At 36.8% G+C, this 14640-nt stretch overlaps 1 protein-coding gene across 1 annotated transcript; it reads left to right on the top strand.

Annotated features, from left to right (window-relative positions):
* Positions 1-2049: 2049 nt before the first annotated feature.
* LOC107091251 lies at positions 2050-14312 on the top strand. The gene is made up of 20 exons (XM_015385070.1): positions 2050-2565; positions 3442-3520; positions 4423-4520; positions 4602-4739; positions 4844-4941; positions 5790-5916; positions 9046-9128; positions 9219-9312; positions 10166-10378; positions 10616-10766; positions 10893-11032; positions 11132-11289; positions 11389-11479; positions 12114-12232; positions 12329-12539; positions 12649-12771; positions 13103-13222; positions 13339-13456; positions 13689-13860; positions 13935-14312. Exons 1-20 carry the CDS (start codon positions 2449-2451, stop codon positions 14035-14037), a joined length of 2553 nt encoding a protein of 850 aa, XP_015240556.1. The 5' UTR covers positions 2050-2448; the 3' UTR covers positions 14038-14312.
* The last annotated feature ends 328 nt before the right edge of the window (positions 14313-14640 follow it).

Genomic DNA, 14640 nt, shown 5'->3' with positions numbered 1-14640 from the left:
AAAGTAAATCAAAACTCAATCTTACAGTAGTACTTCCCTCTTAGAATCAGGGTGAAGTTGTATTTCTAAACACTGACTTCTGAGTGTGGTTGATGACTAATGCCATCAAATTTATAATACTTCTAAATCAGGATTATTTTTGGTTTAACTAACCTGGAATTGTTGGTCCATCTTGGCAACTAATTTACAGTTCTCCCTACCATTGGCCTGTGGTAAAGACATGTCAGACACTTTAGAGAAAATGCATATTTTATAGTCAAAGCATATTTGAACAGTGATAACATCACCAATGGAAACAGAGTAAGAACAGAAAGTAATAGAAACTAATAGAGGTACACAGGAGACAATAAAATATGAAAACGAAAACAGAAGTCAAGAACGCATTGCAGCAAAGGGAAAAGATCTAAAAAAAGAAACAGACTGTGCAGCTATCAACAAAAAGGCCTTATTTTAATCAAATGACAAATGTACAATAAACGATAAATAATCGCATTCATTTACAAAAACACTCACAGATAAAGTGCACAACTTACAGCTATGTTGTAGACACTTATTGGGCCTGTTGGGAGCAGTGAAGAAGTGCAATGCATTTAGAATGCAGTAGTTCTTTACTAAAGAAGCTCTGCTACAGCTCCATTAGTGTGCTGGGAGATTGAGAAAGTGATTGGGCTAGTTTTTCTTTTTTTTTTTAAATACATTTTAATTCTGGGTTTAATTCATAAAGTACAAGTAAGTTTAAAACTTAAATGAAAGTACCTTCCTAATGAAAGTAAATAGACATTCTTGAAGGTTTGCGGGTCTTAGCAGCAGATAGGGCCACAGTTTGAGACCATAGTATGGGCTGTTTTAACAATAGTGTGATTAAGGGACAACTAAGTTAGAGTCAATTAACAAAGTATTATATATTTATGTCTGTACATTCAGACCCAGTTTTAGATGGTGATCATATCCAAGTTTTCCAGGTTTCTTTTAAATTTTCTTTACACTGTCACAGGTACAGAGCAATTAAATGAACTCTCATTTAATCCATCCCCTTGGGGAGCAGTTGGCTGCCATAGTGCGGCGCCCGGGGAGCAGTGTAGGGTTAAGGGTCATTGCTCAGGTAGCCAAAGTGGCAGTCTGTGGGAGTGGAGCTCAAACTCAGAACCTCAGGATTCCAAGCTCTATGGCCTAATAACAAGGCCGCCACTCCCTTCCCCATACTTCATTATATCCTTCTTATAGTCCTTCTGTTTCCATCACCAACATAGAAAAACAAAGGTGTAATGAGTTGTAGATCAGTGGTAGACATAAAAATTCTACCTATAGATTATGAAGTCCTAGTAAAATTGTTAAAACTAGGACTGCATGCACAAACCTGGTATACAAGGTATACAGCAACAAAACAAAATAATTTTTGTAAATTGTTGTCTTTAAATAATTTCAAAAGTAAATTTAAAGTCCAATTAAAATTGATGACTGTGAAAAAATGAAATTGGGCTGAATTGTAAAACGAAGATTTTACAGCTGCTTATACTTTGTGCTGTATGTGGGCAAATGTAAACGTTACTCTGGGCTGATTGGTGCAATAAGAAATGCCATTAATAAGACAAGTGTTTGTTTTTTTTATTTCTTACTCAAACATCTTGTCATGTGGGACAAACAGCAGCCTTACATGCTAATTAGTAGAGTTATATAAAAAATAACTTAGAAAAAGTGGATTGTGTCAATTTGGCAAGATTATTCTTGGTGTTTAACATCCTCACATAAATTACAATTTCATACAATTATTAAGATCTGTTATTCCAAATCTTTCTATAAAATGATTATAAAATAATGATCAAGTTCATAAATGTTAGGAAACTTCTACTCTTTTTTTCCTACAGACATTTCCTCAGACTCTGTTTTCTCGTTCAAAAGTCAAAGGCCAACATCTATTTTTTATTATTGTTTTGTTGTTTGTTTAAGCCTGCAGACAGCGCGGAGGGCTTAATAATGTCGAACAGGTTCCCAATGCGCAGAATCCTGAGGCTGGCTCTGATTGGCTGATTCGCTTCTGTAGAAGTTGAGCATTCTCGGTGAGAAGTAAAGTGACGTGGAGAGTTACGAAGATGGCAGTCTGACAGCTAAAACTTTACAAACTGTGAGAAGACTTGGCATAAAACTACACGGTGAGCTTCATAAACAGACACAGTTTTATTGTAGAATATTAGAAACGTAACACCTAACCAGGAAACGTGTTAATCGCCTCCACCAGCTAACCAATTAGCTGGCTAACAACCGAAAGACCAACTGTTTACAGCGCGTTTAACTCAGAGTTATGTAAGTTAGACATCAATTTACCACCTGAGCCATGTCATGGAAGAACACGGAATGACGTGAACGAGGAGCTTTGGCTTTTACTGCCCAAGAAATCGCCGGTGAGCTTTGTTATATTAAAGCAGGGGACTGTCTGAGGCTGCTGCCAAGATGAGCTCCCTGCTCCGAGGTGAGGAGATGTGCCTGGCCCAGCTGTTTCTCCAGTCCGGCTCAGCTTATGACTGCATCAATGAACTGGGAGAACTGGGACTGGTGGAGTTCAGAGACGTAAGTTTCATTTCTGTAAAGTCATCTCCTATCTGATTGTGATAGCCTGATCACAGTAACGCTTATAAAAGGGCCAACCCATGTACACAAAGGAAAAGTTTTATGATGTATGACACATTTGTTCAATTCACAGATACTATATTGCACTCAGGAAACAGATACAACTGTTTTCTTTTCAGAAGATCCTTAAAAGAGGCATACTATGAAGTATTTTCCAGAAAAAAGTTAAAAAAAAAATGTATAACATCACATCCTTTCTTTTGATAATCATAATAGATGAATGCATGTACTTTATGCCACATTATTGTTGAGTTTATAAAAAAAACTTAATAAAAATCAAATTTGCTTTGATTAAAAACATTTCTAATTCTCTTGCTTCATGTAACCAATTTAAAGCTACTGTCTCTGATATACAACCTGCTTTACATGTTTCTCTTATGTCATCTATATTCCATAACAATACAATTTGGACCCAAATTGGACTCAGGAGTTTAAACCTTAAGAAAAACCTTAAACCAGTGTTCGCCATGGAAACCCCTCAATGGATGTCTTGAAAACAAATGGCTTTTATAAGATCCCTTAATAGGGAAATATCAAAGAAAGTTGTCCATGCTGCCTGTTTGAATGACTGCTTGTACTTTCAAACAGCTATTGGGGTCTTTTCCACTGTCAAACTGTGGGGGGATAGTTTGGGACCAGTTTTCATAGAGTTTTGTAATGCTGTTGTGAATCTGGCTGTGCATTTACTTGCTGGCAATGTGGCTATGACCTTTTTGAGGATACCAGTGTCTTCTTCCACTGATACAACAATTAAACCGGAAAAGTGCATTCTCTGATTGTTGGCGTGACTAATGGACTATCTCACACTCGTTCCAGCTCAATCCTAATGTGAACGCATTCCAGCGAAAACACGTCAACGAGATCAAAAAATGTGAAGAGATGGAGAGGATCCTGGGTAAGAGGAAAGCATGTGATTCAGCCTGTTATATTCAGGAATACGGCTTTCTGCCTGTTACCTGGTTATTGTTATATTTTCAGATCAGCGTGCATACACAGTTTTGACAACACATAGAACATTTCTTTTTTCCTGCCTTTACTATCAGATGAATGAGAATGTAATCTTTTGTATTCAGTGAAAATGCCATACCAATTCTAAATCAAATAAAGACAAAACTCTTCAATATGGCATTTGTTAACCAATTGTTGTTTTCTGAGGCCATTTGTTCATTCATATCACTGCATCAGATGACCAGGTTAGGTCAGGTACTAGCTTTTGTTCTATAGCATCTTTGGTCATTCTGTACTTACATTCTGAAAAAGGGTTGTCTGTGACAGGATGTCAGTTTGAATCTGCCTGTATTGGCCATATTGCTTTGGAAACATCAGGAAGGATGAGCAAATTACAGAAAAGTTGTTTTGTTTAATTATTTTGAGATTGCTAACTCTGACCCTGGAAATGCTTGATTTGGAAATGTTTTCAGCCTTTTTTTTATTAAAAATACAGGTCAAAATTGTATAGAAAAATTTCAGAGATTAGTGTTTATTGTTAGAAAAGCTAGTCTATGCTAGCCTTTAAATATTGGTTTATTTCCTATTGCAGAAGGATAAACCACAAACAAATACTTGAAGGAACAGTGGGGTTCCTCTCACAGGGCTTAACCGATGCTGTGGTCATGAGAGACATCAGGCGGTTGTAGTTTCAGTTGAATGCACTGCTGTCTTTGGTTAAATAAATGCTGTGTTATTAAATTAAGTTGAAAATAACACACTGTCAGTCTCAGATTTAGTGCTGTCCTGTGTCTCCTGTGGAAGCTTGGAAAAAATGTCCTAAAAAATATTGCTTGTCATTTTTAACAGGTTACCTTTTAAGGGAAATTAAGAAAGCAGACATTTCACTGCCAGAAAGAGATATTAACCCTGCAGCTCCTTCACCGAAGCATATAATGACAATAATGGTACTGTTTCCTTTTGTCCTCACTCTTAGAGAAAGGTTGTTGTTGTATGTTTATTATGCTTACATCCACATTTATTTACAGGAGCAGCTGCAGAGACTTGAGGTTGAACTAGGTGAAGTAACCAGAAATAAGGAAAAGCTGCAGAAGAACCTGCTGGAGCTCACAGAGTACACACACATGCTTCGCATCACACGCAACTTTGTACAGAGAACTGCTGAGGTAGGATTTCTATCACATCAAGCTGTCTTTGTTTTATTTTGAGTTTGGTTAAGAATGTTTTTTGTCCTTTTTAATAGTTTTGTACATCTTGTCTTTTCTCTTAGAGAGAACCGCTACAAGTCCAGTATGAGGAGTTTCCATTTCTAGAGAAAGACACAAGGATGGACTACAGCAGTATGCAGAGACTGGGAGCTAAACTGGGGTATGTCTGGGGGACAGTGATTGCGTACATGTTATGAATGCTGGCGTACCATAAAGAATACATTATGAACAGTTTAGTTTGTGCCTTCAACTCGCTGCCCGTAAAAGGACATTACTTGGATATAACCTAACGGAATATCTTCAGAACAGCTCCAAATTAAGCAGCTACAAAATTGAACATAATTTATTGGGATGTTAAGTTATAGACAAAATGTTTCAGAAATCTGAATCGTAAGGAAAAACTCTACAAATATCATCAATCAGAGTAGCAGTGAAGACTCCTATAGTAACTATGGAGGAGCTGCATTATCTAGCCAGGAAGCTCTGTAGACAGGGCACCTTTTAGTTCTATATTCGACAAATCTGAACTGTATAGACGAGTGAAAAAAGGGAAGTGATTTCTTCTTATCACTTTAATCGAATGATGTCATTGTGGTGAGTTCAGACTATAATGACATCAATCTTAAAACACATCAGTATCCTGTTCTTTTTTCCGCTAATAGTGTTTCCACTAATAGTGTAAAACCTTTTAAAATCTCTGCTATTCTAAAACAGGATGCATCACAGCCACATATGACAGTTTGTAAATGGTCATGAATTTGCACATATAACTTAAATATGTTACTGAAAATAAACTATACAGTTCATAAATAACTCATGAATCAATCTTTTTCTCTCTTCTATAATTTCATAATTAGAACCTTTAAAATGACATCAACCATGTTTAATGCTTTACTGTTGCTTTTTTGTTTGACTGATCTTATTGCTGGTAATTTAGGAAAAAAAAGATAAATTGTGTGGCTATGATATCTTGCAGACTTTCTGAAATTTTGAATGCCTATCTTGCAGTTTCATTTCGGGGCTGATTCACAGAACAAAGATCGAAGCGTTTGAGCGAATGCTTTGGCGAGTATGTAAAGGTTACACCATCCTGAGCAGCGCAGAAGTTGAAGAGTACCTGGAAGATCCTGATACAGTAGGTTCCATGAGGTTTATTTGCTTCTCTGGCTTTACATTTTGCCTCCATGACAGCACACATTAAACCCAAAGAATGTTTTTATATTATATTTGATTGAAAGGATGTAAGGAACAGGGGACGTTAGCAAAATTTTTTAAAACACACATTCTGATTTAAAGCTACAGTGTGTAACTTTTAGCGACATCTAGCGGTCAGACTGCAGACTGCAGCAACATGAACATCTCCCGTCCACCGCTTCTCCCCCCCAACAGTACGGCGAGCGTTACGGGACAAAATGTCTTCCACGACGTCCGCATCACCTACCTTCTCAAGTGATGAGGTTTGTTTACATAGATAATTTTACAGATAGTATTTCATTAGTCTGTGTAGGGTATAGATTTCATGTAGACTTAAGATAATAAATATACCCGTTATTTTTTCTACATCGTTGTGACGTTTTGGCGATCTCGCAATCGCTAGTTTGTTGGCTCTGCGCTGCCGTAGCGCAAAGATGTCTGCCTCCATGGCTGCAAGACCCGCTCCTATGTAATTATAAATAACGAATTCTAAGGCAACGCAAATATTAAGGTTAAGAGGCTGAGCTCGTAGATGATGATAAATAACATAGTTTTGTATAATATATTACATTTCTGACTGTATATCCCTATAATTATTACACACTGTAGCTTTAACAACAACAACCCATTATGACAGATGGTGGTGGCGACATTATTCTGAGGAGATTCTAACGTCTAGCAGGGACTGGGAAGCTGGGGAGAGTTGCTGGAAGATGATGGAGTTAATGACTTGAGACCGGGGTGGAGTCTTACCCTGCAGCCGGACAAACACCCTAAACATAAAACCAGAGTAACCATTGGATGCTTTGACCCAAAGTTTAGACCTCAATTCAATCTGTGGCAAGACTTAGAAGCTGTTAATTTTTGGGGGGATTTTAGATAGAGTACTTTAATTAATTTATATATATATAATATCTTTTATGGTTGTAAATTAAAAAATGTTGCTGAAACTTTTAAAAGCACATTTCTGTTTCTAATGCAAACCTTGTGCTTTCCTGGTGGTAGCTGGTAGTGATCCTTGTGATCACGTCCGCAGACAGCAGTAATCAGATTAGCCCTTTCTTTCCTGTTTGATCAGACATCAGGCATCCAGGACCCCGACGGGTCATGACATGCTTTCACTACTAGAAAGTCAGGACAATTTAAGGGCACTTTTCTTTTTATCAATGTGTTCCTTGTAATTTTCCCCTTAGACACATGCATGCATCGTGCCTTTTTAATTTTTTTTTTTTTTTAAATAAGCTTCATCAGAGCAACAAAAATAAAAAAAACAGTGACGAAAACTATTAAAGCAAATAATAAGTTCTCAGATATGTCAGATATCAGTTTAAATTGAAGTCTATGAAACTCTTTCTTCATTGTTGTTTATTATTTTTAGGTTTAACAAACATTTATTTAATATTGTCATTCTTCCTTTTTGTATGCCTCCCACTCTCTAAATGGAAGGTTGTAAATATTTACCTCAAATGGTGTCCATGTTTAGTTTTTCTAATTGAAAAAAACTCAGTTGATTTTATTTCACTTTTAGAAGCTTGCCAAATGACTATATATCCATAAATATTTACTCTTGGCACTTGATCATCAAAAAATCCAAATAAGGAGTGCAAAGTAGCTTGGCCAAAAAATTAAATAAAAAGAGTACATGCAATAAGTGGGCATGTTGCAGGTGATCTAGAAAGATTTCAGGAATCTAATGTTACAAAAATGCAAAAAAAAAAGGGTTAATCTGAGCTGGCTTGCTCAGATTTTTCCTCCAACTGATATTATTCTACTAATATTATTTCTGACTTTACCAATATGTTCACATGTGCAGAGAATTGCAGGTGTAAACATGTTGGTATATGTTATAATACATTCAAAAACTTTTGAAAGTTGTGTTTGAAGGATATGTGTGGAGATGTTGGTATGATAAATAATTCTTTAATGTTCTCCTAGAAGCTTCTAGCATCCTGTATCAGTCTAAATCTAAGATGGATTGCTAAATGAATCCTGGTATCTCAGTCCTGATACAGCTATGTTTAACAGGATTCCCATGTTTCCTTGAAATCCTTGAAGGGTTGAGTCTAAAGAAATGGTTTCAAGGTCCTGGAATGTTTTTCAAAACTATCCATGAAAGTAATTGAATTTGTGTCTAGAGTTCCAGTGTAGGATGGCTGCTGTCAAGTGTCATTGCTGACTTGGTCAATTGCCCGTGATGTTAAATAAGTACATAAACCGGGAACATTGGAGATTGCATATTTTGCAATTAAAGCTATGCTGATGGCCCAAAAATGAGCATCCTGTTTTTTTTTATTTGTGGTCGACAATTGGGGTTTTTACTACAGCCGTTTTGCTGTAAATTACAACTTCTTTAATTTTCTAATGGAGAAATCAAGAATAGGAAGATGAAAAGCATTCTCATTTGTTGAGATACTTAATTTTTCCAAGTCCGTTTAAGATGTGCAGACTTGTATATTTTTCTTGTGAAATAATTATAAACCACTAAATGCCCTTAGTGAGCATTTGATGCTAATATTAGGCATCTAAAATTGTACTATTTCATATCACATTTGCAAAAGTGCTTGAACAGAGCCTCAAATCTCACAATCATTAGACTTAATCTGTGTTTTGGATGAATAGGAATATAAATAACATTCAGTTTAAATTAGGCCATGAATATCATTCCTGAGGAGCCTATGAATGTTATTGCTATGAAGGCCATTCATTCATAATGTAATTTACTCAGTTTTCTTTATTGATTCTGATCCAACAACTTCCAGGCTATTCAGTTTATATTTTTTTTAAATTTACATTTTATCAAAATCATATATTGAAGACATATTCAGCTGTAGCAGGAGGTACATGCTACCCTTGTCCTTTTAATTTGAAGACATTGGTTCTGAAAATTCCTAAATTGTGGGAACTTAGGTCAACATTTTGATTTTGGAGGTTTTAGGGTGTTATTCTGGCTCTTTTAGTGATTCTCCTGTGCTGTATAAATTTCACAGGCAGAGATTTTAAATGCTTTGAATTAAAGTCAGGTATGTTTTGTGAAAAGAGGTGATTGGATTGGACTATTTTATCTCTGCAGGGCGAGCCAACTAAAAGTGTAGTGTTCCTAATTTCTTACTGGGGTGACCAAATTGGCCAGAAAGTGAAGAAGATCTGCGATTGGTAATTACAGCTCACAACACTTCACTGCCTGACATTTACCATCATATTTTGTGATTAATGATCTGCTGCTCTTACCTTCTCTCTAAACAGCTACCACTGCCACCTGTATCCATATCCCAGTAGCAACGATGAGAGAACCGATGTTGTGGAAGGGCTCAGAACTCGCATTCAGGATCTACACACAGTACGTCGTCTATCTTAATATAAAGGTTTTTACTCATGCATTCCTGATATTATGGATGTCCCGATCTGATATTATTATTATTGGATTTTGAACCAATATTAGCCAAAAAGCTACTATCGTATTTTAGTGGATATTTTCAATCTGATAGAAACACTTTGCCTCTGTGAAAATTTTCTGTAAATCATTGGTTAATTTTGCACATGTCAGCTGTTTTGAAGCCTTTTGTTGTTTACTTTTGTTTACTGTTTTAATGATGTTAATAGATTTTTTCTAACATACTATATTATAAAATGGGTTATAAATCCGCCTCTGATTTGTGCCAAAATTGCATCGTGTCAATAACGGTATCGCATCAGAACAGAAAAAGTTATATGGAGACATCTCTACCTGACATTAAAGTAAATTTAAAATAGAAATGCCCGTTTTTTTTGTTTTTTGTTTTTTTTTTTAAAGATGGCTTGAGTTTTTCAGTTTCTTTTCTTAACATTTAATGTTTTTAGAGGTGACTTTTTACCCTCCTTTTTTATGAAGAACTAAATGATTAGACTGATGTGTTAAACGATTAGCCCAGTTGTTCTTGTGATTATTTGAAGCAGTTTTGTCTATGACCAGGACATCACTGGGAAACTGAGCTAGGCTCACCTTCTGTACCACATTATAAACAGAAGGCTTAAGCTGTAATATATATCCTCTTTATTTTTTTATTAGCTCTTCTGTTTTCCATAGTTTTCTTTCATATTTACAGTCAAGCCTACAAAGATCTTTTCTTTTATGTTTATTTCTTGAGTAATTTTTTTTTAACTCTATACTTGCATAATTTAATCAAGCAACCCATCTTGTTTTCCTGTTAAAGGTGCTCCACAGAACAGAAGACTACCTGAAACAGGTCCTGATCAAGGCTTCAGAATCTGTCTGTACCTGGGTTGTCCAGGTCAAGAAAATGAAGGCCATATACTATATTCTGAACCTCTGCAGTTTTGATGTGACTAATAAGTGCCTGATCGCTGAGGTGTGGTGTCCTGTTGATGACATTCCCAAACTACGGAGAGCCCTAGAAGACGGATCGGTGAGAAAAGCTCTAAACTCTATTCTTAAAGAAGGAGCTTTCACTCTTTGCAATAACTTTTAACAGCTGCTGGATAAGGAGTTGCTATCCTTATGCCCAAAAACTTGTATTTCAGTTTTTATTCTGTGACAGATTAACAGTCATTTTGTTTTAAGGTTCATTGGCACAGAAATACAAAGATCAGTTGTTGTTTTTTTTTTAACCAGCCTCTAACAAATTTCTATTTTGATATTTCAGAGAAAAAGCGGAGCGACTGTTCCTTCTTTTGTCAATCGTATTCCGACCACTGATACCCCCCCGACGCTGATAAGGACCAACAAGTTTACCTCTGGCTTCCAAAACATTGTGGATGCCTATGGCGTGGGCTCTTACCGGGAGGTAAACCCTGGTAAGTTGGATTTAATCCATCAGGAATCTACTGTACATGTTTGTGTTTTAATGTCACTTGCTGTTTGAAAAATCTTGATTTGAAAAAAAACATACATACTTATTTATTTTATCTGATCATTTCCAGCTCCCTTTACAATCATAACCTTCCCATTCTTATTTGCTGTGATGTTCGGGGACCTGGGTCACGGAATCATCATGTCTCTGTTTGCTTTCTGGATGGTGCGCTACGAGAACAACCGCAAACTAAAAAACACCAGGAATGAGGTGAGTAATGCCGACGTTAAATCCTGCTCTTGTCAACTGGTTAGTGGCGTGGCGTGTGACGTGTCTGACATGTGACACTGTTTTAATGTGTAACTGCAGATCTGGAACACGTTCTTCGAAGGCCGTTACATCATTCTGCTGATGGGTCTGTTCTCCATCTACACCGGCCTCATTTACAACGACTGTTTCTCAAGGTCTCTAAATATCTTTGGTTCTGGATGGAGCGCTAAGGCTATGTTTAAAGCTGGAGTGTGGAAGTGAGTGTTTCACTGGGACTTCAGAGTGGATATAAGAATCTTCGTGGATTGATAAACTTATAAAATGCCAACACTTTTAACATATTTTCTGTCTTATAGGGATAATGTCTTACATGGTAATCCGTTTCTGACCCTTGATCCAAATGTCACTGGAGTTTTTCAAGGACCATACCCTTTTGGAATTGACCCAGTAAGTACAAATTTTAAGTTTCTGATGTATGTTAGAAGGTCAGTCTTTTTTCAGGTGACATTTTTTATCAATATAACAAACAAAAAATCAGTGAATGAATGAATGAACTGTATTCCTTGCCATGTGAGTTAAGGCCTCAAGTTTGCAGGATTGTTTTAAAAAAAAGGGTAACATATTAACACTGATAATGTAATCTGTGGTTTCAAACATGCAAGTAAAGTGACTAGATTGCTTTAACTATTGCTGTAATTGATATTGGAACCAATATCCAATCCAGGTCCTTCATAGTAAAATCTATTACATGCTTTTTTTGTTCTTGCTTTAACTTTGTGGGAATCTACATTTCCATTTTGCTTGTCACTTTGCTGCTGATGCACTTGAATTTAACCTCTGAGGGACAATAAAGGATATACTTATACCATTTCATTCTGTTCTGCTATAAATAAAATCCAGGGAAGGCAAATCATAAGTGGTTGCTCTAAGGGATGTCACCTGTGCGTTATTTACTCATTAGAAATCCAGTCCCATTAAGAACAAGAACCACAGTGGAAAGGGTCAGAGATAAAGAAGTAAAGATATTCAAAAATAATAATGAATTAACATTTTGTTCATTTGTTTGTTTGTTTCTGTGAAGATCTGGAACTTGGCCTCCAACCGCCTTACATTCCTAAACTCCTATAAAATGAAAATGTCAGTAATATTGGGCGTCATACACATGAGCTTTGGCGTCATCCTCAGCACTTACAATCACCGGTAAGATACTTCTTGCAGATTTGAAATGTCTTTTCTGTTTTTCTTCTGTTTTAATCTGTTTCTTTTCTTCTTTTTTTCCCCCCCAAATACAAACAGATACTTCCGGAAGAAGTATAACTTGTACTTGGTATTTCTGCCTGAACTCTTGTTCTTGTTGTGTCTGTTTGGCTACTTGGTGTTCATGATTTTCTACAAGTGGCTGGCCTTCACTGCCAAGGACTCCAGACAGGCACCCAGTATTCTAATCCACTTCATTAACATGTTCCTCATGCAGGGGGATGGATTACAGCCTCTCTATCCAGGACAGGTAAGATTTTTCTGAGCATTTTCCCAAAACTGCTCCAATCCAGCAGTGAATATGTTAACCTGGTGATAAAACATCACAGATTGTTGAGATTTGTTTTTTCTCCTTCCAGACTGGCCTGCAGGCATTTCTTGTGGTCATTGCTGTTCTCTCAGTGCCTGTTTTACTGCTGGGGAAACCAGTCTACCTCTACTGGCTTCAGTATGGAGGCCGAAATCGCCTGGGAATGTACAGGGTGAGCACTGAAACATCCCACTTCATTAGTATATTCCTAAATTTTAATTTGTCAAAGTTTTTTCTCATGAAGGAGAGACGCAATAGCCTATTACAGAAAGAGGAAAACCTAAATCTATATGGCATAGGGGTTGAAAGTAGTAGGATTCTCATTGAGATTGTATTTTAGCTTATGGGGTCAGCTGTTTTAGACCAGTACTTAGTTATTCTCTCAATTCAGGAGGGAAACACTTTGTTGATGCATCGTGTTTGTATTGGTTTAGAAAAGGGCGGCCCTGGCTTTCATGTAAAGCTGAGCAAGCTCTGATTTTGAATCTTATCTCTATCATCAGGGATATGAGCGAGTGCGGCGAAACAGTGATGAGGAGCTTTACCTTCTGAGGTCTGAAGACATGGAGGAGGGCAGCACTCACAGTGATCTCACTGGTAGTGGAGAGCCTTCTTCAGAGGAGGTAAGAAGTTGATTAACATCAAACTGGATTGCTAGCAAAGAGTGTTTAAGATTTGAAATCATTGTTTTTTTTATTTTTCTATTAAAATTTACTTTCTTTTTTTGTGTTTGTTGCAGTTTAACTTTGCAGATGAATTCCTTCATCAGGCCATCCACACAATAGAGTATTGTCTGGGTTGTATCTCAAACACAGCATCATACCTGAGACTCTGGGCTCTTAGTCTGGCACACGCCCGTAAGTATGGTGGTTTACTGGCAGCATGTTGCTTTAGACTCCTGGCTGAACACATAATCTCTCTGGTGAAACTTTAGGCTTTTTTTTTTCAGCAAAGTTAATTCAAGCCTGTCAGAGTTGACAGGGATATGGTGGATCTCCAAAATATTATGTTTTCCTTTCTTAAAAAGTTAACTGCATCCCGTTCATAAAAAGTATGATCATTTTAAGTTGTTGTTTTTTTTATTCACAGAGCTATCAGAGGTCCTCTGGGGTATGGTGATGAGAGTAGGACTTCAAATGACACCGGCTCTTTCCGTGATCTTGCTGGTCCCTGTATTCGCCCTATTTGCTGTTCTCACTGTGTCCATCCTCCTCGTCATGGAGGGTCTGTCCGCATTCCTTCATGCCCTTCGGCTGCACTGGTAAGGATTCCTGTGACTGAGGATTAATTATGCCAGTTTTTTATTGGTCTGACAGGCGTTTGCTTCTCCTGTAGGGTGGAGTTTCAGAATAAATTCTACAGCGGGACTGGAGTCAAGTTCTGCCCTTTTTCCTTCTCTCTGTTGCCTTCCAGCTTTGAACACGATGGATTACTTTAAAGGACTAATATTGCAAAAAGATTGAAGAGAAAGAAACCAGCAGCTCATACAAATCCTAATCAAGATATATCAGAAAGTTCTTTTGATTTAGTTTTTTTCCCTTTTTCTTTTAACTTTACATGATAAAATGGCCACACTGGCCTCCTGGCTGTATTTCGAGAAAACTATGGTGAACTGAGTGGTTGTTAATGAAGTTGTACTGAAGAATGTGTGTTTTCCTCCACGCTCAGGTGCAGTTTTACTGGGATTCACTTAAGAGATGCTACACAACATTGGAAAAGGATTAAATTTACATAACTATGTTTTTAAAACCCCTAAAATGTGATGAAGCAATGTTTTGATAACTTATTTGTGGGATATTTAGCCTAATAAAAAATTTAATAAGATTTAGCTTTTTTGCTTGAACATAATTTTTGTCCATATTTTTTTCCCACCATCTTCTAAACTATATATTATCTTTAGTTGATTATTTTGATGTTTGATATGCTTTTTTTATCCTATGGTGACTCTTCTAAAAACTTTTATCTAATCTGATTCATCCACTGGGTTAGGAGAGCCAACTTGAAGTGAAATGGGTAAGCTTTAGCTGTTTGGGTAACAAAT

Source organism: Cyprinodon variegatus, unplaced genomic scaffold, assembly GCF_000732505.1.
Source record: "Cyprinodon variegatus isolate N-32 unplaced genomic scaffold, C_variegatus-1.0 Scaffold330, whole genome shotgun sequence".
Classification (NCBI taxonomy): Eukaryota; Metazoa; Chordata; class Actinopteri; order Cyprinodontiformes; family Cyprinodontidae; genus Cyprinodon; species Cyprinodon variegatus.
This window is presented reverse-complemented; position numbering and strand designations above follow the sequence as displayed.